The sequence below is a fragment of the Labrus mixtus genome, chromosome 14, assembly GCF_963584025.1.
Source record: "Labrus mixtus chromosome 14, fLabMix1.1, whole genome shotgun sequence".
NCBI lineage: Eukaryota > Metazoa > Chordata > Actinopteri > Labriformes > Labridae > Labrus > Labrus mixtus.
The window spans coordinates 27,803,292-27,828,659 of NC_083625.1; the positions used below are offsets into that span (position 1 = coordinate 27,803,292).

Consider the following 25,368-nt stretch of genomic DNA (forward strand, 5'->3'; position numbering starts at 1 on the left):
ACACTCATCTTTACTGTATTAGAAAGGGAGGGCTTACAGTCATGCTAACCCGTCTATGCCGGCCGTCTCTGATCAAAAGTGACATGTGTTTGGGGGCAGTGGCCGTGGGTTTGAATTCGACCATTGCTGCTCGTCATCCCCCACTCGCCCATCCTATCTCTCTTCAGCTGTCCTAAAAGCAAAAATGGCCATAAAAAATGACCTCACAAAAATTGTTATACTCTGTGCTAAGCTTATACAATGTATGTTAAACATATATTCACCAATATGATCTTACATTTACTGTAATAATCCCACACAAGTTAAAAGATATTTCATATATGCTGGGATCCAGGTTATTTTACGAGGTCAGGAAGTGTTCATGAACAAAGTGTGAAATACCTTTTGAGCTTTCTAGGTTGAGGACAGACCCAAGGTCAAATAGCAAAACGAATCTCAGGACAGTGCACGGGAGTGGAAGAGCGGCTGTGACATGTGAGAGCGGCAGCGACCACGAGGGGGGAAGAGAGTCTGTGCATGAGTCAGGACGACCGGAGCAGAGAAACAGGACCATTGTATTCCCTGAAGCGTGTAAATCTGCACATGACTGCCCTATTTTGGAGGCCAACATCCCCAAAAGAAAGCACACCAACATGAGAGCTGTGCAGTAAACGCAACATGAAAGGTACACTGATGTGTATGTGGAAGTGTGTGTGCAGAGAGTTTGTGAGAGAAGTTGTTCGTTGTTTGCTTTTGTAGGTTAAATAACCATTTTCTATCAGACCCTGATCATCTCCTGTGGCTTTTGAATGTTGTTCCTGACTCAAGTGAAGTTGCTCCAGTAGTGTTTTTAAGTGTTGGACAGAAGACTTTGAATCTTCATCCGAAGGAAAAACATTGCACTGTTTTGCCTCGGCACATACATAACTGCATTATCTGTTTAAATATATGGATATGAAGCATTTGAAGATACAACAGATCACAAGAAGGTAAAACTCAAATGTAGGTACTGTGAAATTGCAGATTAATGTTTCATCATCATAGTGTTTGCACCAAGCCGCAACTTCAGGTGTTAAAAAAATTAAGCCGATGCGGAAGTCCAAAATCCTGCAGTTCATTGAGTGTCCACTAGAGGGTGGCTGCACAAGCACAGGAAGTCACATACACACCCATTCAAAAAAGTCTGTTTTTACAGCAGATATTTACATGTTTACAGCCTGGTTCAAAGAACAAAAAAAGTCAGATTAGCTTAGGTCTTGACACACACTGTACAAGGGGGCCTCAGCTGCAGCTCTCAGCCTGTTGTTTGGTCGACTAAAAGTTTGGGTGAGACAACATTTCAAGCATGGCTACCGCCGCTGATGGGACTCCAAAGCTCCCTGAGTTAACAGATAAGGGTTTGCACTCAGTTCAATAAAATAACCACATCTCAAAAAGGAATTTAGCCGGTACTTATAGTTTTTTTTTTTTTACAAATCTGATGGAAGAAGTCCTCGTTTTTTCCCTTTTTTTTACGTTCATGAAACTTCAACGCACAGTATGTAGTTCTTTGACGTAACATCAGGTAATTCCATGGCAATGATGAACATGTTGTGTTTGTCATGGCGGCCACCACGACAAGTCATGTTCTGTTACAAAAATAAAATGAAGAATTTCTCTGGCTTTGATAACTGTTGGAAATATTTAAGGTAATATAATTCTACATATTGTTCACTTCAATTAATCATATTCATGAATTCCCTTTGTTCTTTTCACTCTAACAAAGCTTTACATTCCCCCGCAGATGTCTACATGTAACAGTCATGTTGTGCTATGTGTGTATATTCCTATAAATTACTGCAGTCATTGACGATGTTCAGAACTTTGTGTTGCACCATAGCGGGGTTTCCTGCGGTTTATTATAATGGAGGCACAGTGCCTAGCATGAATACAAAGTTCCTCTGCTAATTAGATTTTACTGCACTTTTATCACTTTTATGTAAACCCTGGAGGAAAACTGGCACGAGAACTACATTAGACAGTGTGGACCATGTGTTTAATGACTGAGGGAGTTATTTACAGCTTCTCCAACTTACTTTGGCTCGATCTTGCATGTCAGTTGAGTTTGGAAAGTTCATAACATCACATTCAAAACATTTTGTTTTCACTTGTGCTCGACAGAGGAGAACATGTACGCAGTTTTAAAGAGTTAAGGAAAAAAACTGAGTACAATTTTCTGCAATTGGTGGTATATGCTAAATTAAAAATGTGTTTTTTATTCACTAAAGCTTGTTGAAATGTGTTAATCTGTCACAGTGTGTCCTAACAGCACACAAGAATAAGAAACAGTTTGTATTGCATTGTAAAAGACGCTCCCTGTCCACACCCATTAAATATTCAATTTTCTACTCTGTAAATTCTGGTTCCTCCTGTAAACAGTAAAACATCTGGTGCTTTTTATCCAAGAGCCTTTAATGATGATGAGTCGTATCACATCTCACAGATATTATTAATGCACTGCTATCGCACATTTCTAAAGCAAGCTATCAAACTTAGTTGAGCGAGAAATGCAAATGAAAATCCTGAAAAGTTTTCCTGTCAGACATTTCCAGTACCTTGTCTATCTCTCTCCTTCCTCGTCCATGTCAATCTGAACGACAGGAGTTAGGAGTTAAAACAGCACGTTGTGTCATGTCTTACTGCACGGCTTGTTGGCTTGAGGACACTCAATAGCAAAAAATCTATTTGCCTGATGAAGGTCTGGTATCAAAAAGTTGCCAATTAATGTTTTTTGGCAAGTTAGACCGTGTGCGGGAGTTTATCTTTAAGCAGAAGCTCGCTCATGTTGTATGCTGTTATGACGCGTAATAAGTCCACACATGCGGGGGACACCATCACATTTTCAGGCATTTATTTCCATCAATATGCTGAAATGTTTCAAGTGAGAACAAACACACCTTTTAGACGATCTATATTGTTTCTCTGGACTATAACTATATATATTTTTTTAACTGTAAAACATTTAAGAGTTCTCTACATCATGCTCTTTGTTTCTCTTTGTCAGTTTTGGTGATTGCTTTCTGTGTTTGTGCCCACATTAAACACATATCCTGGTATGGAGGCTGTCGTCTCAAGCAGGCAGCCCGGGTTCACTTCCCACCTGTGGCTTCTTTCCCGCACGTCATTCCCCACTCTCTCTCCCTGATTTCTGACTCTATCCACTGTCCTATCTATCCATTAAAGGCACAAAAAGCCCCAAAAATAAATCTTAAAAAAAACAAAAAAACACATATCCTGATTGTGATGGTAAAATGATATGTCGTTCAGCTGTACCAGCAATCTACTGCTGCTGTGCAGGAAATGTGAATTGCAGTTCCTGAAAGAGCAAATACCATGAAAAATGTAGGAGTCCATGTGTGAAAGGGGCTACATGAAACATGACCTTCTTTTCTATTTTCTTTTCTTTTTTTAAAGATTTATTTTTGGGCTTATTGTGCCTTTAATGTAGAGATAGGACAGTGGATAGAGTTGGAAATCAGGGAGAGAGAGTGGGGAATAAATGAATGGCGCGAAAGGAGCCACAGGCTGGATTCAAACCTGGGTCGCCCGCTTGGAGGACCCTCGCCTCCATACATGGGGAGGCCACTGCGCCACCAGTGCTCCATGACTTTATTTTCTAAATTACAACAAAACATCTTTGCTCCTACATCTCTACAAGATTTTAATGTGATTTTTCACACTTAAATGTAATATAAATCAAGTATCTCCTCTGAAAATAACTCTGTGAGTCATGACTGTCTACAATGGGTGTAACACCCGAGTCCCACTGTCTGTGATGTTTTCAGAGTTTTCGGAGTCCTATCTTCAGTTTGTTTACATCGTCAGGACGGCGGCTGACTCCTCCCCTCACGTATAAAAGTTGTTTAATTGAGGGACTAGAGAAAAGAAGAAGAACATACTGTACTCACTGCTTAACTGTGTTTCTAGATCACGCTCATTTCAGGTAAATTTACATGCAGTGTGAAGATACGAGCATAATAAAGATCGCTAGCATTAGCATGCTAACACAACAATGCAGCGCAAGTTGTTTTGGTTTCATGCTGGCGCTCAAGGGCGACATCTGCTGGATCAAAAAATTGCATATAAAGCCTTTAAGGGCTTCAACTATATAAAAAAAAAAAAAAAACTGTCCAATCTTTCAGCTCCTTTACAAGACGTCACACCATCACTCATTTAAAGGATAGGAAAAGACAAAAGAATGGCTAAAATAATGAATCATGCTTATGTTGTGGGTTTGTCCGCTTATGGTTGCAGTACTGAGCCTATTCATGTGCTGCTGCTGTCGGACTGTCTGACAGCCACTCACCCGACTGTGCGAGGGGAGCCATTGTGAAGAACTCGCAGCGTGTGCCAGAGATTGATGTTTCTCTTTATGTGGACTAGAGAGAGAACAAATGTTGTCTCGGCAGAAACAAAGAGTTCAAAGACAAATATTCAGGACGCAAACACACACAAAATCAAAACTCAAAAAGGCACAAAGGAGGCCTTATTAGAACAATTGTCCATGTTTGTGGCTGTGGACAGCACAGGCTGAACAACATAACAACTGATATTCTATATTGTCTTTAACGTAAGGCAAAGCATGTTACGTTAAAAGTTTCTCATATGTGTGTGTGTTAGCTTAAAAAAGGTGATGCTGCTGGGTTAATAGCCAAGTCATTAGCGGACAGTTCTGTTTCCTGCAGCAGTGCCATCACATTGACATGGTGGGACATCGCAGAGAGCAGACAGGAGAAGGTGGCTGGGAAGACAAAGAAAGAAAAAACAAAAAAACAACAACGAGGAGGTCTCGGGAGAGGCCAGCAGGAGATGATGTACCCTTTCTGTGGTCCCGAAATGCCATCGTCAAACTCAAGGGCAGAGAAGGAAATGGGGGCGAAACCAGAAGAACAAAAAAAAAAAAGATATGTGTGTGCAGGGTAAGGGGACAAAAAAAAAAAAAACTTTGGAAAGGGAGAGCAGATGCTTGAGGAATATAAGCATTTCAGGACAGGGTGCAAGCGGATAGGGGGTGAGGCTGAGGATTCAAACTGATGAATCCGAGCAGCAGCAGAGGAGGAAATGATATCAGAAAGGCAGATAGGAGTTGTTAACAGGCAGAGAATCATGCATATCTAAAGAGAGAGTGGGAGTGGAAAGCACCATTGTTAGCCTTGTCCTGAGGGAAACGTAGTCAAAGTGATGTTTGTTCTGAAGGGTCGACAAAGCTTTTGTTACGCAGACAAACAACGAGAAAGAAAGCTGATTTAAAAAGATGTCTGAGAAGACACTGAAGGATGGGAAGCGGCTGCTGCTGAACCGCAGCAGGGGTATCAAAAACTGTCTCTGTCGCTGCAGGAATTCAAGGTAAATAGAGTTTTTTTTCTCCTCTGATTATCAGCCTTTGGCATATGAAATGTCATAATGTGCCTGGCCTCCTTTGATGCATCATCTTCTTTGAAGGCAACAAACATAGAAGTGCAGAGCAAAAATAATCATAGAAAATGCAGTAGCACAGAGTTTCCATGTATGAGCAGTAATGCAGCTTTGCTTTTATTACAGGGGTTTGCCAGGGAAGGGAATCTGTTGTGACCCATCAGTAGCATGAATAATTCTGAGCATACAAGAGGAAAAATGAAAAGCATGCCTGCTGCTAATCTCTCAGGCCACAACTGACTCCTGTGACTCCGCTACAGAGAAGGAGTGTGAGTGAAGGATGCAGTGTGTGAGATAAAAACTATGATGAATGGATTGTATGTAAGAATGAATCACAAATTCTGTTTCTGCTTCTGCAGCATTCTTTACTAAATAAGTGTCCTCTTGATTTTTTGTGACAACCGAACCCAAAAGGAGGACTCATTAAAATAAAGCATTGGGGAAGCTGTTTAAATCACTGCTGAGTCTTTCTGTCAAAACACTTACAATTGTTTTTGTTATTATTGTGTTTTTAAATGGTACTGTGTGTCAGGGAAGACAGCAGATGGAGAAGAGCTAAAATCTGTGTGAGAGCATCAAAGGATTTCCACTAAGAACTACATTTAAAAAACACAAATTTCTCAAACTTAAATTTCAGTGTTCAACAGTTCACTCTTTGCAAAATGCATACAAAAGGGTTGTTAAGATACACTGAACACATGATACAAAATGTATCTTCTTGTCATCTTGGAATGACAATTTAATCAAGATCAAGAGGAAGTCCATTAATAAATCGGGCGGGCTGGGGTTGGGCGGGGTGGATGGTGGGGATCAGGACTTTGGTCGCCAATTCTAGTCCTTTTTACGGACCAAATATGTTTCTTGGGTCTTACAGCTTGAGAGGTGCCATTTCACTTCCTGCATGCTATCGAGGTGCCCATGAGCAAGGCACCAAACCCCCAACTGCTCGGTCCCTGTCTATACAGAGGCACTGCTTGTCAACAGGCAAGGCAGGCAACTTCTTGGGGCCCAAGACCAGTACTGGGCCCTTGCATTGAACCATGAATGTGCACATTTTGCACCTTTCTAAGGGGGCCCCATCTGACAGCACTCACTCTTGCTGCCCTGCTAAGCGTAGCATGCATTATTGCTGTGAAAAGTTTATCAATGAAAAATGAAGAGGAATTATCTGTCTATAGGACGGAAAAAGAAAATGGGCAAAAAAGAGTGAATGTGGGGACACTGGCAACAGACTGTAGACTAACATGTGTTAGTCCGATCACTGTCCACTTATATCTCTATCATTTGTCATTTTTGTTTAACTTTTTTATATTTGTATTTTAACTTTTGAATTTAAATTGACTGAATTGAATTTTTTGTTTTCAATTTTTAGACTGCACTGTTGTTAATCTACTTCTCTTTGTGTCTTTGAATTGCCCCCTGGGGACAAAAAAAGTTTTTTGAATTGAAATTAATTGAATTGAGAATCACCACTGTGTGTAGCCCCCCTCACTCTCACATAAATGCTGGTATGTAGGTCCTGTTTCTAATTTCCTGAGTTAATGAAGTGTATGAATAATGTATTTTATTTCAATTCTCTGACAACAAAAATGCTAATTATCCTTTTTTCTTATATTTCTTTAAAAGTATAAGAAACACTTTTGAATTTTAAGGTTGAATTGGTAACAAACCGTTGCATTTTCTTCTATATTAAAGTGAAACTTATATTATCGACAAGACAAGAGAAAAGCCAGATTCATAATAACTCGCTCTTACATTTCAATCATTCGCCCAAATTCTAAAAACACCGATGAATTTCCTCATCTCTGGCTCGCTCACTCTTTCAGGCGTGCAGGCTTTCAAATCCACTTCCCGGTGGATGTTATTAATATGTTTTTGTGTTTCGAGCTTTGCAGCATGGCTCCATTTCAAGTGCTGCGTTGTCGTGTTGGTTGTGCTATTTCTATCTGCTCATCGGTCTCTTGCAATATTTGCACCCTTGTTTTGTTTTGCCTGTTTTCTGCTCACCTCATGTTTACACTCGAAACCTGCACTTTTTTTCATCTGTAAACCTGGAAACAACGTGCAGGAAAAGGAGCCACATGTCTAATGTCCAAACCGGGCCACCTGCTTGTAGAGGACTATGGTCACTGCGCACACTAACCACTAGGCTACTGACACCCCAAGGTGACTCGTTTCTTTATCAGGGTCTGCTCAAACACAAAACTTACAGTGATCCAAAGCAATTGAGTAAAAAAAATCAGACCTCTTGATGTTATCTGAGATATTTACATTCCTGGGCTTTTCATTTTATGATCAGAGTAAAAAGATGTTTTTGTCGTTTCATCTGTAATAAAAATACAGTGCATACATCATATTTTTGTTTATTTAAATGCCATATCTTTTACATGTCATATCACTTAAATCATTATGACCTAAAAGTCTCTCAGGTCTTTTGAGATAGCTACTTTAGTTTTTAATTTCTGCACATTTCAAACAACACAATAATAACAATGCATAGTTATTCATATGATAATCACCCAGGTTTCCCTTTATAAATGGTACATAACTGAAATCTCACTGACTCCGTCTTAAAGGGTTATTGTTCTGTAGACAGGGGGAGGATAAAAGAGAATGTGTGATGACTGCACATGGATTTGTTTGTCAAGATATCGCACCTCAATTGGGACAGACTTTCCAATAATTCAAAACTAAATACTAAATAATTCAATTGTCTTCTGCAATACAGAGGACCACAGCGCTCACTTTCTCTTTTTATGCCAACGTTGCAACAGAAACAAAAACAGCTCGGGTAACCACAGTATACTCGTCAAGAGATGTCGAGAGATTCAGCCTCAGAAACGCTTAAAAAGACCTAAAATTAAAAATCCATGGGACTGACGAAAACAAAGAAACATTTCCTTGACATGGTATTGCAGAATTTAAGTTTCTCTTTCACCTTTAAAGGGGTCAAAAAGGCACCAATCGACTCTCCATGCAAACTCCATCATCTCCAACTTCAAATGACTCTCTTGAAGCCCAAGCCGGTCCTGTGCAAATCTGGAAAAACCTTTTTTTGCTCCGGGGTCAAATTCAATCATGTACATGTTCATTCCTGCTGCCGTAATTCACCGGGGCATCGGCTGGTTTCCCTGCACTGACAAACTTTTGCAGTCTGGTTGTGCGGTCTGTAGGAGATACCGAGGATCTCTTTTGATCCGCCAGAAGCCCCTAAAGCCATCTATCTATCAAAGGTAGTGGAGGGAGCGGGGGGAGCGAGGGGGGGTGTCGCTGCCTGTGTGAGAGCCCAAGCCTCAGCCAGAAATCATCAATCTTTATGCTCACACACATAGACACATACAAAGTGTATTTGTTTATTTGATTTACTGTTTTTTACCAGCTCTGAGTGTGTGCAGTGGCAGCACTCATGGTGAACGGCCCGCGGCTGCAGGGCACAAACCTCTGCAGCTGGGAGATACTGGGACACCAGACAAGTCTGGACTACGGTGTGTTTCCCCGGACATTCGCTGCTCTGCCCTGCTGCTCTCTGTCTGATTCAGAGCGACAACTGTGCAGTGGCACTCTGAGTTTTTTCCAGCTAAACACTGGGGATGAAACTGTTAAGAAAAAAAAGATGCAGTAAGAATTGACAACTGACAACTTCTCAAACTGACACTCGTATATTTACATCCTGCCGATAAACGTCGCTGAATGGTAGTTCTCTTGTTGTCTGCAAAGAATGCAATGCAACAATGTTCTTTATCTCAGATATTGATCAAATAAACACAAGCCAGCAGTCGCTGCACACGGTCTGATCATGCCGAGCATGCTGACATGAGCGCAGAATAAAGAGGATCCATGAAAAGCTCCTTTTACATACAGATTCCCAATCAGTTTGGTGTGGTACAAAAGCTCAATGGATGTACAACAACATGAAGCATTTACTCACACATACATTTACTTGCTGACACTGCTGATGTATCTCACACAGATGTTTTTTTTTCCACCATGACATAACTTAACAACACTTATCAGTAGCAGTAAAGTAGGATAACAGTAAAACAAAAACAAAATCATATTGAAATAAAATACAGTGACTTGCATTAGAATCCCAGCAATGTGGACTCTTATATAGGAACTAGCTGTTACAGTTAGACCAGGTGCTGGGATGGGTCCAAGGTAAATTCAACACTGAACAATACTGAAGTTTCTGGGTGTGAGTCAATGTCTTCTATTTTCAAATCCAACAGTACTACTGTCCCAAAACAAATCTGAAATATGGTTTATTTATGACATGACCAAACAACACCATGTACACACAACGTTCAAACGTAAAACAACATTGATATTCAAACTGAAAAGAGGTTCAAGAAAGGAACAAAAAGGTAACCAAACTGCGCATGCTTATGCAGTTAAGAGTCCATAAATTCGGTCTTTATCACACCAGCTGATGCAGAACTGTCTCCAAAGAATTGATCAACTAGAGGTTCCAGAGGACAACAAGGAATTGTTGTACATTGATGATTGGTCATCATCTCCATGCATTATCTTCAAGTCATGTAATCAATCAAGTAGACGAGTGTAGAGAAATTGGAAATAAGAGGAAACACAACACAATCCACATATTTTTTACACCAGGCTGGTACACTTACATCTAGACATCTAATTGTTATTTAATGCAATCAGAATCAGAAATACTTTATTAATCCCAGGGGGAAATTTGTTTGCTACAGTTGCTCATAACACTCAGTAGGAAGTACAGATAAGTTCACAATAAAAAAAACATAAAAATAGTAATAACAATATAATAATCATAAATACCAAGTGAAAGCAATAATAAAGTAGTAATAAGTAATAAGCTATGTTCAAGCGCAGGTAATTGAAAATATAAACAATTTTTACAAATATGAATATACACTGATGGATTAGCAGTGTAGATATTGCACGGTTGATGTATAAATATTGTCCAGTTTTCAACAGATTGCACAGTTTTAGTAGAGAAATAGTCAAGGTAATAGTCCAGGAAAATTGCAGACTCAGTGTCTGACTCTCAAATGGAAGAGTTTGCAGAGGTGCAGAGGTTTGTGTCTGTCACATGTATTTAACACAATAAACATATACAAGGAGTCAAGCAATTCATTAAATACTAAAGAGTTCAGCTCTTGGATGACTCACCTCCCCTCCCTCCCTGCTCCTCCTCCATCAAAACATTCATATCACTGACTTCAACTTTCTGAGGTGTGACAGGCAAACAGCTCTGTTCACAGTAGAGACAGGGAGGTAAAGCAGGAGTGAAAGCAGCTGTTAGATCCAGTTAATGAGAGAGAGCTCAGGTGATAGCTGAGTGTGTCCCACGCCCTCCCCCCCTCTCTGACCCTGCAGTCAATTCTGTCAGACATCCCTCTCCTCAAATTCACTGTGTGCCTAATTACAAGCTCCTAATTAGGGCGCGTTTTTAATTTCCACTACTAACTTCTAACTCTGAACAATGAAATGGAGAAAAACATTAACATATTAAATTCATTAAGCCATTCAACTGTCACTCGCATGTGTCAGTTTTTGTCAGCATGTTGCCATCAAATTGATTTTTTTTTCACTCATTAGTTTAACTGTTATTTGTAATTATCTTTTATTTTTTCCTTCTGGGTACCAGAATAAAATACACCGCTCAGCTCCTGTTGTTCATTTGGCACAGTCATCAAGATGTCTAACTAATGCAACATTAATTTAAAAAACTGACACAATTCAACTGAGAGCAGGGAAACATAAAGGAAGAGGTATCGATCCACCGCTCAGGTTATTGATGAAGTCGCTCAAAAAAACACCACGTCTGCTCAATTTTTTATGCCACACCAGAGACTAAGATGTTTTCAAGAGTACTGAAAGAGACCATGAATGGATTATTGCAAACTAAGAAGAGGACCTTGGAGGATTTGATGAACAAATGTTTGAAATGGCAGTTTTTAAAATCCTTCCCTGATTTTGAATTTGGGTAGCATCACACACACACACAAGGAGAATCCTAACAGATATTCTCCATAACCTCAAACGTGCTCACACTACAAGATATGAAAATCTTGGCTCATCACATACAACAGGATGTCATCAGGTGACCTCACATAAAAAAAAAGAGCCAGCAGTTAAATTTGAGATTATAGCCTATAGCCTCATGCTCTATGCAGAGAGGAAAAAGACATTTGAAAAACTAAAAAACAAGTCTTGGGTGAAGAAATGTCTAGGGAGATGTGGACAACATGGGTTGTATACGTCAGTGAGAGTTGGAGGTCAGATTGTAACGATGAGCATTACAGTTTTCCGGCGCACCTGTTCAGGTTGGGTCTTGCCCATTATTCTAATTTTGTTCTCTCCTGGTTGATTTTAAACTAATTTTCACAGTATACAAGAAAAGAACCTACTTGCAAGAAGAAAAGTGTGAAAAGCAGTCTCATTGGCCCTCACTTATCAAACGTACGTACGGCAGAAAAACGGGTGTACGGTCATTTCCACTCAAAGTTCGGCACTTATCAATTTGGACGTGAGCGGAGGGTGCGCTCAAATCCCACGGCAGGTCTCAGTTCATGTACGCACATTTTCAACTCAGTGTGGACTTGCAGTGCAGCGAATCTGTCTGTGTCAGAGAATCATTAGATCATACTATAACAGCGCTTGTTAAGACGGATAGATAGAGGTTCACAGATTTACTGTTAGATAAGATATCTAAAATGTATTTTATATTATGCTCCACCTCAAACGATCTCTGTAGACTACATTGCTTTTTAAATAATGTTGAGCAGCGCGAGCTGTCAGGTGATTTCTTTAGTTGTGTGTTTTATTTGATTAATTTTTGTTTGTTTAATCGGTTTACTTTAAAGATTAAAGATTAGAGAGGCTGCTTTCAGTAAATACATGTTAAACGTTCAGCGCACAGGAATATCATTGCAGAAAATACTGAGACAAATTACAACAGAAAAACTAAAAACAGTTAGGCTACTTTAAAAGGACAGAAAGCTTTCCAGAGGATAGTAAATACAACTTTTAGCCTTTGAAATATGAAATATTTAGGAATTCAGAACATTAACATTAGATCATAATTAATCGGTATGTCCGGAGATTTAAATAATAAATACGCTGATGTGCCACATGCGTAATTGCGCACAGCAGATGCCCTGAGGCCAGACTACATATGACTTAATAACAAATAAAGAAATCTGGAGGCTGTAAGACGGAGTCAGGACCTTCTTTTATGTAAGTGTTAAATTCTTGTGTTTGGAAAGAAGGCTAATCGGATGAGAAGTGCACATTGCACAGCGTTTGATCAAACACTTTATTCATGTGATGCAGGACGTTTCAGGTTTCTCATCTCTTTTAAAGTCTCATAAATGGCGAGCTGCCAGTGCAGCCGACGTTATCCGACACAGATGCAGGTTCACCTGTGTGCCTGATATTGAGGCTGAACCGATGAAGGAAGCCACTCGCTCCACGATCTGGGATAATTTGAGGTGGGGTACGGCTGACGTCCTCCAGTCCGCTCCGGGAGCTGCTTCTTTTAAGACCTGCAACACTAGGATACATTGTAGCGATCGTATGGTCTGACCAGGTTTTTTAAACTAGAAGTATTTTAGTTTAAAAAATTATATTACAGCCTAGATTATGTACGTTACATAAAAAAATTAATTAAATATTAAAAACTCCGCTGGAGTTCGGTTATCCACACCAACGCTGTTGAGATTTCCATGCAGGCGCATTTCTTCTGAAGCTCTTTAATCCTACATTTCAGACTGCCAGACAACATAATGTTATTCCTCTTTACTTTTCTCTGTTATGGTGTCACTCAGGTCATATCTCGTTTGTCTTCTTTGCCGTATTAAGTATCTCCATGCCGTAAACTCTGGGGGCGAGGACAGCTGAGCCGTGAATAAATATGGGCGTGGTATTCAAATGACGATCATTTCTAGCCGCAACACCCGGTCTTGCGTACGCTGTGATCAGCCAGATACGCACGTTTCATAGGTCCCACATGGACCCTGTCGTACAATGATTTCTACACCCAAATCTGCGCTGGTTTCTACAACAGATTGATAAGTGAGGGCCATTGTGTGCACACAATTGCTATGGTTTTCGCACCGGTCACAGGATATACTGTACATATCATCATCCCCCTTCCCACTTGCAAGCAGTGAAAATTTAATTCAATGTAAATAATCTGCAGTGTTCACAAATTGTCTCGCCCCGACTTCATGCAGACTTTTTTTGGTAGGCCGACAGAAAAAAAAGTCCAGATAAAACTGAGATGAAACAATGTGGCCGGTTGTGTGCAAATATGCAGCTCACTCTGACAATGTCTGTAAATGTTCAAGAGCTTAGTGCATGTGCGAAAGGGTCTATAAAGAACTGAGGGTTTATAATGCATACACTAATCTTCGCTTTATATTCACAAAGCAGAAAGATGAAAGTCTGGGGAGACAGATGCATCGCCATCTTTCATGGACTCAGCAGTCTACCTTCCTCTGGCACCCTGCTGGGAGACACTCTTTCAATCGATAACATTTTGCATCTTTATTCTGAAGTGCCTCAGCAGGCTTTGTAACACATTCAATGCAATGCATTTAAAAAAGGCATTTTGAACCAGACATCCAAAAGACAAGTCTGCAAATATCAAACGCTGTCATCAGCAGTTTGATATTATTGGGCTCGCCTACCTTGTTATTTTGGGACCAAATGAAAGGGGTAATTTTGGAATCGTTTCTTTTTTCTCTTTCTTTTTTAAACAGTGGTTAAGCCTCTGGCCTGTACATGGAGTAAATATTTTGCTTCTTCATATGTCTTACTAGAGCTCTCTCTCTGTTAGATTCTCATCAAACTCTGCAGGTTACCCCTGTCTGAAGATAAAACGCCAAGAGACATGTACAGTATTCTTGGGTTTAGTATGCCAGGCCCAGGGTAGCAGACTAAAAAATGTTGAGCTCCAACACTAATGAAACATTAACATTTATAGGTTTCTAGAAACTACATGCCACTCAGACTAAAGTGGGCAACATTATTGACTTGTTTAACACCAAGATTTACGAAGTTCAGCAACGTGACTGCAATGGTGCTCATCATCAACAAGGAAGCTCATGCATTAAGCAACAGTAACACCTAACCTTAAGCCTTTTCCATCCACACTAAAAATATATTTACTTTTCCTCATGTTTCCTCTTAAATATGTACCTTCAAATACAGCCTGGTGTGGAGTTTCCAGCAACACGGGCAATTATATAATCATACATTATTTTTATCTAAATTCTACAGGCCCCTGCTATTCTCTGAAAATATCTCGCTTCTTATCACTTTTGTCATGGTATATAAGTTATTGGAAAAGGGATCATGGTAGAGCATGAATGAATGGGATTCATCAATTCATCAGAGTAGTAAGGGTACTGTAGGTGTCATCATTTCTGAATTTTGTTGAGATTCTTATTTTCTGAGACTTTGAATAGATTCATGGCTTCAACAAAATCGGTGGCAAAAGAGCCAAATGGAGCAGCAATAAATTCAGCCAGTCTCACAGATGACTGGAGTAGATCCTGAAGTATGTACTGATTTATAAATAGACATTGAATCAAGAATCCAGAATCGTTTTGAAACCAAAATAGATTCTCAATCGAATCGTGACCCCAAGAATCGAGATCGAAATCAAATCTTGATCACCCAAAGATTCCCAACCCTATTGTCCTAAAACCGTCCCTCCCATGTAATGTTTGACGTCATTGTCTTCTGTGTTGTCAGACCTGTGACTGCGTGCCCTGTTTTAATTGTGTCCTCTATGCTCATTTGTTTTTTTCAGCTTTGAATAATCAGCCTCACCTTCCAAGGGCTTCCAACTAGTATTTACTTAAGCCTGGCTCACATTGTGCGATTTTCCTCCGATTGTATAAAAGTCGGGGTGGCATGTCAGCTCACACTGTACGACTGAATCGTTTACAACGCCTGACCAGACCTTGAGATTGAGTGAAATCAGGACGGAGCGTTGACAATTGTTAATAAAGTTTAATTTGAAGGAAGTGGAAGTTGTTGTAGGATACAGGAAAGTTGATACAATCATAGATATATGGATACAAGTTTCAGAAAAGTGCTGCACTGATGATCTGAACCAAAAACTTAAGAAAAAAAAACACCAGGTTGCATCCTGCCGCTGGTTGCCATGACTACAGTCACACACAACTTCTGCCAGACCCTTTCATGACGTAATCATCAAGATTTTAAATTCTAAATATCAAACATGTTTGAAATAAATCGGGGGGGTCCCGACAATCACCGGTCAGATTGGGGACGTTAAGATTGGATCTTTGCACCGCTCACACTACAAGATAATCTGAACAGATAATCGGGTCCGAGCAGCCTTGAGTCGGGAGCGACCCTACGATTGTCGGGTAGGAAGAATCGGAGCTCAAATCAGCCCGATTATCCTGCAGTGTGAGCCAGGCTTTAGTGTTAACTAACTAGTGTTCTCTTGAATCTTGTGTTTTTGAATTTTGGTTTATTTACTACAAACTTTTTGGATTTCCTCAGACCATGAGCCTTTTCTTGTTGACATTTGTGAGTAATAAACTTTGATTTGATATCATTCTTCTGCTTTCTTACTTGTGTTACTGTTTCACTGAGTTCTCTTCTTTACCTGATACAATTAATTTTTGTAAATGGACTCGAGCTTGTATAGCACTTTTCTGGTCTTCTGACTACTGAAAGTGCTTTTACACCGCATGTCACACCTACACATTCACACACAGATGGCAGTGGTTGCTATGTAGTGAGACTTTAAGAAGTTACTAATCCCATTCATACGCCGCCGATGAAGCAGCGGGTGCAATTCGGGGTTAAGTGTCTTGCCCAAAGACACATGTTGCTGCAGGAGCTGGAGATCGAACCCTCGACCTTCCGGTAGAAAGAAGACGACTCAATCCACTGAGCCACAGCCGCCCATTTTAAAATGTAATGCAAGAAGGTTTATTTCTATAGCACTGTTCTGAGACGTCAGCCGCAAAGTGCTTTAGTAAACCTATTTCCACTATGTTGATTAGGTTTCATAAGTCCCATGGTTCACTGTGATCCCAAGGTTCACTTCAGACATGGCTGAATGAGCTATAGCAAATAAAAGACAGACGTTCTAACAGAAAAGGCTCCTCGGTCATCTGGGAGATGAGTTTAGCATGATTGCTCCTCAAAAAACACCACCGCTTTCTCCATGTCGCACAGCCCTTATTTATAGTGTTTAGGTAGTTGGACTGTAGTAGTACTCGAGTTGGGTCTTGTGTGAAGACAGAACCTCTATCATGTGAGGTCTCAGTCTAGTCTGGGAATTAACCAAATATTTCCTTGGTTTTGTCTAAGTCTTGGATAAAGAGGACTCCATATTTTTAATCAAGTCCGGTCAATGCCACCACTGATTGATTCCTCCACATCATAACTGTGAATATAAGGAAAACACCCCTTCATAAATGCAACCAAAAACTAATTTGTAGTTTGACATTTTAGTCTGTTGAAAGCCCAAAACCTTCCCCAGCCCATTTCATACAAGTTCACATTTGAGTCACAAAATGTTTTAATCCATCATGTTTCTTAATTAAATTCCCATGAAAAAGATGAACCTTTTAAGGACATGTCGGGGGTTGAGGGGTTGAGCCACCAATCTCTTCATGTGTTAATTCTTGGTGGTGAGATTGGTCTTATGAAGAGTGCTTTGGTTTGGCATAGAATATGATCGTTTTCAGAACTCCATCCATCAATTACTTTTTGTAATTTATAAATGAAACACTTGAATGCCTCTGGATGGTTTCCCTATGATGGTGCTTTGAAAAGATCGTAGTGGAAATTGTCAGACTTTGATGATGTTGACATGTTAGTACAGACAAAAAAAACAACTTCTATTCTGTTCAGACTTGTGATAGTTTGTCATGTATATGATCTTGGTCTTCTTTCTTAATCCCATAATGTTTTGGTCCTCTGGTACATTCTAGTCTCAGCCATGACTTCAATCAATGTGGTCTTGACAACTACACTAGATAGACAAACACAACAAATCCAAATGAAAATTGACAGCAGGCGAAGACTGAAAGAAAAATCCACAATTACAAATCTGTCTGATACTTCAGCACCATTGGACAGCACCATGGATTTAAAAATAGACAGAACAGTAAAGCCTCTGATATTTCAGAGCTGTAGTCTGGCCATAGATTCTTTGTGGCATAAACCTCAGTCAGAAAAGGGATCGATGAATCAGGCAGACAAGACTCAAATATTAAAGTAAATAACCCATCTGCCCCCTGCACTGTCTCGTTGCAAACGGGGCAGGGGAGGTTAAAAAGGAGGGGGGCACTTGGTTGTTAGCTAACAAGGGGGTAGCATCCTCAAATCGCCTAGCTCATGGGACCCTGAACACAAATCGACAACACAAGTCAACAGCAAAATGCTCCACTCTCAACAACGCTTGACTAAACAGTGTCACAGAGGTTGTTGAGATCAGACTCCTGAGGATTTCCACACTTCAGAGAGTCTGACTGTTATCAGGCCCACTGACATGTTTGAATTTAGGCTGAATGAAAAGAAGCCAATCACAAATATTAAATGGACTTAAATGGTAAATGGACTTGGAGCTTGTATAGTGCTTTTCTAGTCTTTTGACTACTCAAAGCGCTTTTACACCACAGGTCACACCTACACACTCACACCCATTCACACACTGATGGAGGGGGTTGCTATTCAAAGTGGCCAACAGAAGTAATTAATCCCATTCATACACATGCATACACCACCACCTAAGCAGCAGGTGCAATTTGGGGCTAAGTGTCTTGCCTAAGGACACATCGGACATGTTGCTGCAGAATCGAACCCCCAACCTTCCGGTCGAGAGACAACCGACTCTACCACATGAGTCACAGCCAACCATAGAATGAGAAATTCTAAGTTTCAGGAGAAGAGTTTTTTGACCTGGAGATGGCAGTGGAAATGTTACAAATGCTGTTTTACACTTATGTTCAACTTTCAGTCAACCTTAGCAACAGACAAAGAGTTGAAGCTGAATCAGGGCCTTTAGCCTCTTGGCTAAGAGCTAAGCCACGGCCATCTAACAACGCCCCTAATTATTGCATTGCTTTCAGCCTTAATATAAAGTGAAAAATAACCCCCCCCCCTGTACATTAAGTCTTGAGCTATTCAAGAAAAGCTATTTTCAACTTTTCATTCTACTGTCAACATCAACACTTTAACATGGGTGTTAATAGGACTTATGGGTCTTTTGCAGCCAGCCTCAACTGGACACTTGAAGAACTTCAGCTTTTTGCAAATTTGAATTGGCTTTATTTTTTCAAAACTTGAGTTTGCTGCTTGATCGTTAGTTAAAAAATCCTAAGCTATTCATATTATTGCTAGCAGTTAGCATGCACAAGCATCTTTAGGTGAGATGCTGTGATTTGTTCTCAAAGCTGCAGTGCTGAATGGAAGCTCTGTCGTGTAGCTTTATTACACTGCTAAACTCCCTCAACCAAAAAATAAACACCAGTCACCAAAGTAAGATCACCAAATGGATCACATTAAACTCCTGCAGCTGAAAAAACAACAACAGCAGGGAAAACTCAAGAAACGCTGCCCTTAATAATCATCTGCAGCCATCAGGAATTACTCGCAGATTAAGTGCGTGAAGAGTAGAATAGCTGCTGTGTTACTATTCCTATGACTGATTCGCCATATTAATCTCATAATGTATGTCATAAATCATCTGAGCATAATCACACTCAATTAAAGCCCATCATCAGGAACGATAATGAAACTTGATGACAATAATTTTGGATTTGAAGGTATCCCAATTTCAAATTAGTTTTTAGATGCCAGCATATATTACATAGAAATGTGGGCTATTAAGGATTGAGGTTTTGGGGTTTAAAAATAAAAAAAGTAAAGCAGTCCAGCAATGCTAGTAATAGCTTACTTTCTCTTTTACACACCCTGACTGATGTTTGCTTCTAAGCATGTTAAAACCCAGCAGGTACCTCCACACTTGAAATGAAGCCAATGTGGAAGAGCCAAAGCAAAAAACTGCAAAAGCTCCGGAAGTCTTATACAGACCAAATATTGAAATGTCAATTTTTACAGCAGAAATAAACACATTCACAGCCTGTGAAAAACAATGTCAGTCTGAATGGCTAATGTCTTCATCAGCACACAATGTACGTGGAGGTGGCGTTTTATTATAACTCACCCGTTTTGATTTTATGGAGAATAAGAGTTAATCATTACAAGAACTGATCTGACTGCTGCCAAGTGTCTTAAGACCCACCACAGCTCCAACTTTGTCTGTTTTCAGATTGGCCATCAATTAGTTTGAGAAATTATTTTCCAATATGGCGGCCAACACTGATGGGCTTCAAAAGTCCTCTTCAGAAAACATTGTTTCATATCACTGAGACTATGTCCAGGTTGAATACAGTCTATGGTTATAAAAAGGAGTCTAGGAGTCAAAACGTTTTTTTATGCAGTTACACATTGCTGCTGTATTCCTGTTTGGATACAATTCTGATATTAAATTCGGAAATAAAATAAGGAACTTCTGGTTGTCCTGATTTACGACATTAACTTAACCACGGAAAAAGCAGCCCCTTATGGATGGACAAGTAAACAGAGAACATACAAAAAGTTAAATGTTTGATGTCACAGGGTGGATTTTACTTGTGACTTGTCAACTGAGCTGTTCGGGAGATTCCATTACTGTGACTACAGGGAAATGCTGAGGTGGCTTACATATGGTGCGTCTTAAGGGTCAAAATAGCACGTGACTGTTATGTTAAAAAACATGATTACATACATTTCTGACCTTAATAGGTTCACTGTTGACACATAAATGCTGACAGCCCTTTTTTTAAGTGTCTTTTGCATTTAGAAGAAATAAGTCAGTGGATAGAGTCAGAAACCGGGGAGAGAGTTACAAATGACATGCAGGAAAGGACGCACAGGTCTAATTTGAACCTGGGCTGCCCTCTTGGAGAGCCACAGCCTCAATACGTGGGGTGTGCACTAACCATTAGGCTACCGGAGCCCCGACACACCCTTCAACACAAAGAGCAAAACAGATGAAGCACAAAATATACTGTTTTTTTCATGATGAGTGCATGTTGATGTGAGGCAAGGACCCCCTTGACATGCAGAAATAGCAGCCAACACTTACTTTGAGTCTTCATTGCAGAATAATGAAAAAAATGCAATTGAGAATATATAATGCCCTTAACCTGATAATGCCTGGAACGCTTTGCAGTGGCCTGTTTGTACAAACCAATGCAGCTCCACACTGTGCTAATGATCTCGGCATTAATCCTGTCATTCAAATGGCCTCCACAACATTTACATCCATCCTATTATCCTAATTAATTAGTCCAATAACAACGGGGTCAGTTTATTTTCCTGCCAACAATTATGTTGTAATGATATTGTGGGAACACGTAATGATGGGTAATAAGTGAAGCGAGAAATCCACCGGGGGGTCACACAAAGTCAGAGATGAGGTGATAAACACAGAGGGGTGAGCGAAGAGAGAGAGACAGGCAGAGACGAGGAGGAAGTAGCAGCAGCTGATGTGCTTATTAAAAGAAAACAAAGCAGTCAGTTACCTGAGGAGGATTTCCAGCTGATGGAGGGCTCCGGTTTACCGCTGGCCTGGCACATCAGGGTGACGTTGGAGCCTTCATTTACAATAAGATCTCTCGACAGGTTGATGATTTTTGGTGGTACTGTCAAAGCAAATGAAACATGTCAATTAATTAAACTGTGTCATAAAGAGGGAACCCAACAAATGAAACTCCTCATGTGCGAACAAATTACATAGATACTTCAAATGTACGACAGAAAGCCTGTGTTACAACTGGTTTTGGGAAAATCAATAGACATGGAATTACTGCCAATTTCCATGCACGCTGTAGTCAGTCATCGGCACACACTAAGGCGCCATTCGCTGCCATTCTAGTCAGTGCTCAACAAAACAGGCACCAAACAAACAACAAAGCAACCTCCGAAAGACAAAGCAACCTGTTGTTAATTTGCACGTTTTTTTTTTCCTTTATCCTAGTGTGATCTTGTAGTTCTCCTGTGATGTGTTTACAGCCGCTCATGGCTGCACTCATGCTCTCGAGAGGGACCCCGTGGGGCAGCGGGCACGCTGTTAGGTGGAGCTAAAACTGTGGCGCTGACGGATCGCAGCACGCAAGAGGACAATGTGGAAATTGGCAGTCGCCATGCAAATTAAGCGGGAAAGTCAAAAGTATTGTTCAGACACAATCTCTGAACCCATCAGCAATGATTGTCTATCACTGTCTGATGGACGATATGCGTCTGGGAACGAATGCCAATTTCAATGTAATTTACGTTTTAACGACTTCCAGCCAAGATTTATTTTTCTGAGCAGCATTTTTGTCTGCAACATAAACGTCATCATTTCTTAGCCCATGATATACCTCAGAGTTGCGCCCTTTCATCTGTTGCTTGTTAGTCTCAGTGGAGAGGTGAAAAACTTGAATGGAGGTTGCATTTCTTATGCATTTCAGGAATTCAGGGAATCTAAACGTTGATTGGCTCTCATGACAGAGCGTCAAGCAGATTTGTCACTTCATACAAATTAAGACAGAACACTTTACATGCAGAAAATCCAGACCCATTGTGTACTGATTCCTAATTTTTAAGTATAATCTGTAAATTGAGATGAATTCAGAGCAGAATTATTTTTATTGTGTAAGAAAGCAGAACTGAATTGCCCTCTGGGAGAAGTAAAGTTTTCTAAGTCTAAGTCTAAAACAAAGATGTAAGTAGACAGGAAGTTTCACTGGGTGATGTGTCTGATGGGAAATGCATGTGATGTCTGTAAGATAAAAACATACAAGTGTTAATATTCCCCGATACTCTCAGTGGCCTGAAGTTAGCAACACAACTCAAATAAAAACTCCAACCAATAAACAAGACTTCAAAGCATTTCAAAAGTTGTTGCTTTTCTTGCCTCGCAGATCATAGAAACATTTTTTTAGTCTACTTTAATATACAGTTATTCAGGTATCATTTTGACCTTTTTATAACATCAAGAAACAAGAAAATCTGATTGTTTTGGCTTAGTGAGCTTAAGGTCATCAGCCTGGATACTGGTCAGTCTCGTGTAGCTGGAAGTTGCAGTCTAGTTAAGCAGACACAGAGAAGGCTTACATGCACAGAGCTGTGTGGTCCTCAAGGGGAATTTATGAAACCAGACATGATGGTTTTAAAACGTAACTGGAAGGGTGCATTTTTGCTGAATGGGTTTGATCATTGTTGGAAAAGATTTCTGAAACTGCAGGCAATCTGAGTAACTCACAGCCAAAATTAGCTTAATGGAGAGACACTATCATGAAGTGTGTTTAATGGCTTACTACGACTATGTGTCTTTCAGAGCAGATTTTCAGATCAAAACAAAAGCTATCTTCCAAACTTCCCCTCCCCCCTTCTGTTTCCACATTTTCTCCCGCCCCTTCCATCTTGTTTCACTTACGGGGACTGAGGCAGCAGCAGACTAGTGAAAACAAGATTCTGCAGTCAAGTTTTGATATGCATCTCAAAGTTGATTTGGTTGTTATGTTTGTCTTTTTAGGACATAGAAAGTCTTCTCTTTGGTTTTGAGAGTTTGTTAGTCCTCTCTGTCGTTCTCTTGTAACAACACTGTTTTAAAGCCTCTAGACATAAGTTCCCTGAGAGGATGGGTCCAGATCTGTCTCACTCCACCCACGCAGTGACAGGGCTAAGGGTCTGTTAGGGAGGGGTTACCTAAAAAAAAAACATGTATGAAACATGTTTGTGCCTCTGAGTGAACTATAAACAAGCTGAAGGAAGCTCTGTTCTGTCCATGTTAACACAGAGCTAAGAAAAACAAATCCAGAGGGAGTTTTAATTCACTCTCTTTTTAGGAAGTCTTTACTCCACTATATTTTTACAAAGGTTATAGTTGAAGAGTTGCAAAAACAGATACGATCCATCCTGAAAAACAGTGCCCTGATAGTTTTGATTAGCATTTTAAATAGAGATGTTACGTGATCCGAAAACCTGTTCTGTTGCAAAAACCCAATACAGTCTATGGGGAACTCTGTGAAAGCCACACAACTTCACTCTGAATGATATTACCTGAAATAAACAATAATTGAAAAACTTTTTTTAGAACAGAGTTAACTGTTTTTGCACATGAACTCTTCAAATTTTGATTGTTGCCTTATTAAAGTTTTGAAAGCTGCATATGCCTTTAAACTTCACCTGTTGTATGAAGGTGTATATTTGGAGGGTTAGGTTGTTGGCTTAAAAGTCTGGGGAAATGCTGGGGTTTATTTATTAGTTACAATACCCTGTATCGTCCTGTTGGGGAAATTTGTCTTGGACTCAAAGTACTGCCAAACATTTAGCTGCTTCCTGGAGAATCAATCAATAAATAAAACAATAGAATAACACATCCACATACTACACAGAAGGCCATATACCAATGCAAAACAGCACAACATATATTACACATTACCCATTTTGCAAAAGATCTGCAAAAACACAGCATGAGAGATAAGAGAACAAAGGCAAGAGAATATAAAAACATATAGGAACACCATGCGGCTATTGCAAAACCTACACACCCTTAGGAAACATTATTCCAAATTTTCATTGACGTGGGTACAAACAAGTTTTTGAATAGTTCTGTTTCAGATTTCGAACAATGGAACCATTATCTCTTGTCGTGCATACTGACTGCTTAAATTGCACTTTTAGAGTTATGTTACCTTCTTCAATTTGTTGAACATCTCATTTTAATCATGCACAGACAATAAGTTCAGATAATGTCTCAGTCTTCCCAAGAAAAAAACAAAACAACCAAAACCTTGAATACTGTCTTTACAAATGTGAGATTTTATGATGCAATCGTATGATATACCTGCTTTTGAACTTTTTTACTGGGCAAAAAAAAAAGAAACTGTACTTTTGATTTGATTTGTAGAAGATGCTTTGTCAATATCCGTGTCTACATCAAATGCCCTCTGGGAACTTTTCAGAGGTAAACTCAGACTCCACCTTCAGTGTGCTGCTCACGTGTAGAGAGGAGGTGATGGAGAGGGAGCTAAAGGCTTCCCGGAGCCTGCTCCACTGGGAAAAAGGTTTGCAACAAGAGCTCTATTTTTAGCATTCTGCTTGCACACTCTGAAAGTTGTATACCTGTTTAAATGTGAAGAATGTGTTATCAGTGTCTGTGATGTGTAGAAGGGCAATTATTCACAGTTTAGAGGTGCACTGAAAATGTAATAATAAGAAAAAAAAAAGTGCCACACAAACATGTTCATTTATAAGACAAGCCTTGCACCTTTCCTCTGTGACAGATTCTAATGAATAATGTTGTCACTTCACTCAAGCACCTTAAAGATATGAACACAACAGATTTCTTGCAAAGCGTGTAAACTCAATATTATCTCCTGCAGCACACAAATCAATAAAGGGAAATTATGTTTATATGAGAATGGAGTCACTGTCATGTTTAATTCACTCTGCTCTGTACTTCCCCGTGGTAAATTAAGATTTTTGTTATAAGGCTTTGCATCCGACAGAGAGAGTCATAAACTGCTATGTTCCCCTAAGTGACAGTTAAATAACAGGTTTGAATGTATGACTGCTACGTTAAAGATGAGTGACTGGGAGAGACTCTCCGACAAACGTTTTTCTACCACACTAAAGATTAACATAGGTTAGTTTGTTTTAACACTGAGGTCACATTTAAAAGACAAAGCACAATTCTATTTTTTGCAGGATAAAGACGATTACCATAAATGTGTGGGATTTGGTCAAAATCAAATGATAAGAGGGTTAAACGTACAATATGTAGAATTGTATGACAATGTTTAAATATCTATATCTATATCCATTAGAAATTGACTTTTTTTTGTTGAGTACCTA

General features: G+C 39.8%; 1 protein-coding gene across 4 annotated transcripts in view; it reads right to left on the reverse strand.

Moving 5' to 3' along the window:
* Positions 1-25,368, reverse strand: part of ntm (neurotrimin) — an 893,017-nt gene that overhangs the window by 15,677 nt on the left and 851,972 nt on the right. For all 4 annotated transcript variants that reach the window (XM_061056036.1, XM_061056037.1, XM_061056035.1 and 1 more), the window contains one exon: positions 21,048-21,167. In XM_061056036.1, coding sequence (XP_060912019.1) covers positions 21,048-21,167 — 120 coding nt within the window. The remainder of the gene's footprint in view (positions 1-21,047; positions 21,168-25,368) is intronic.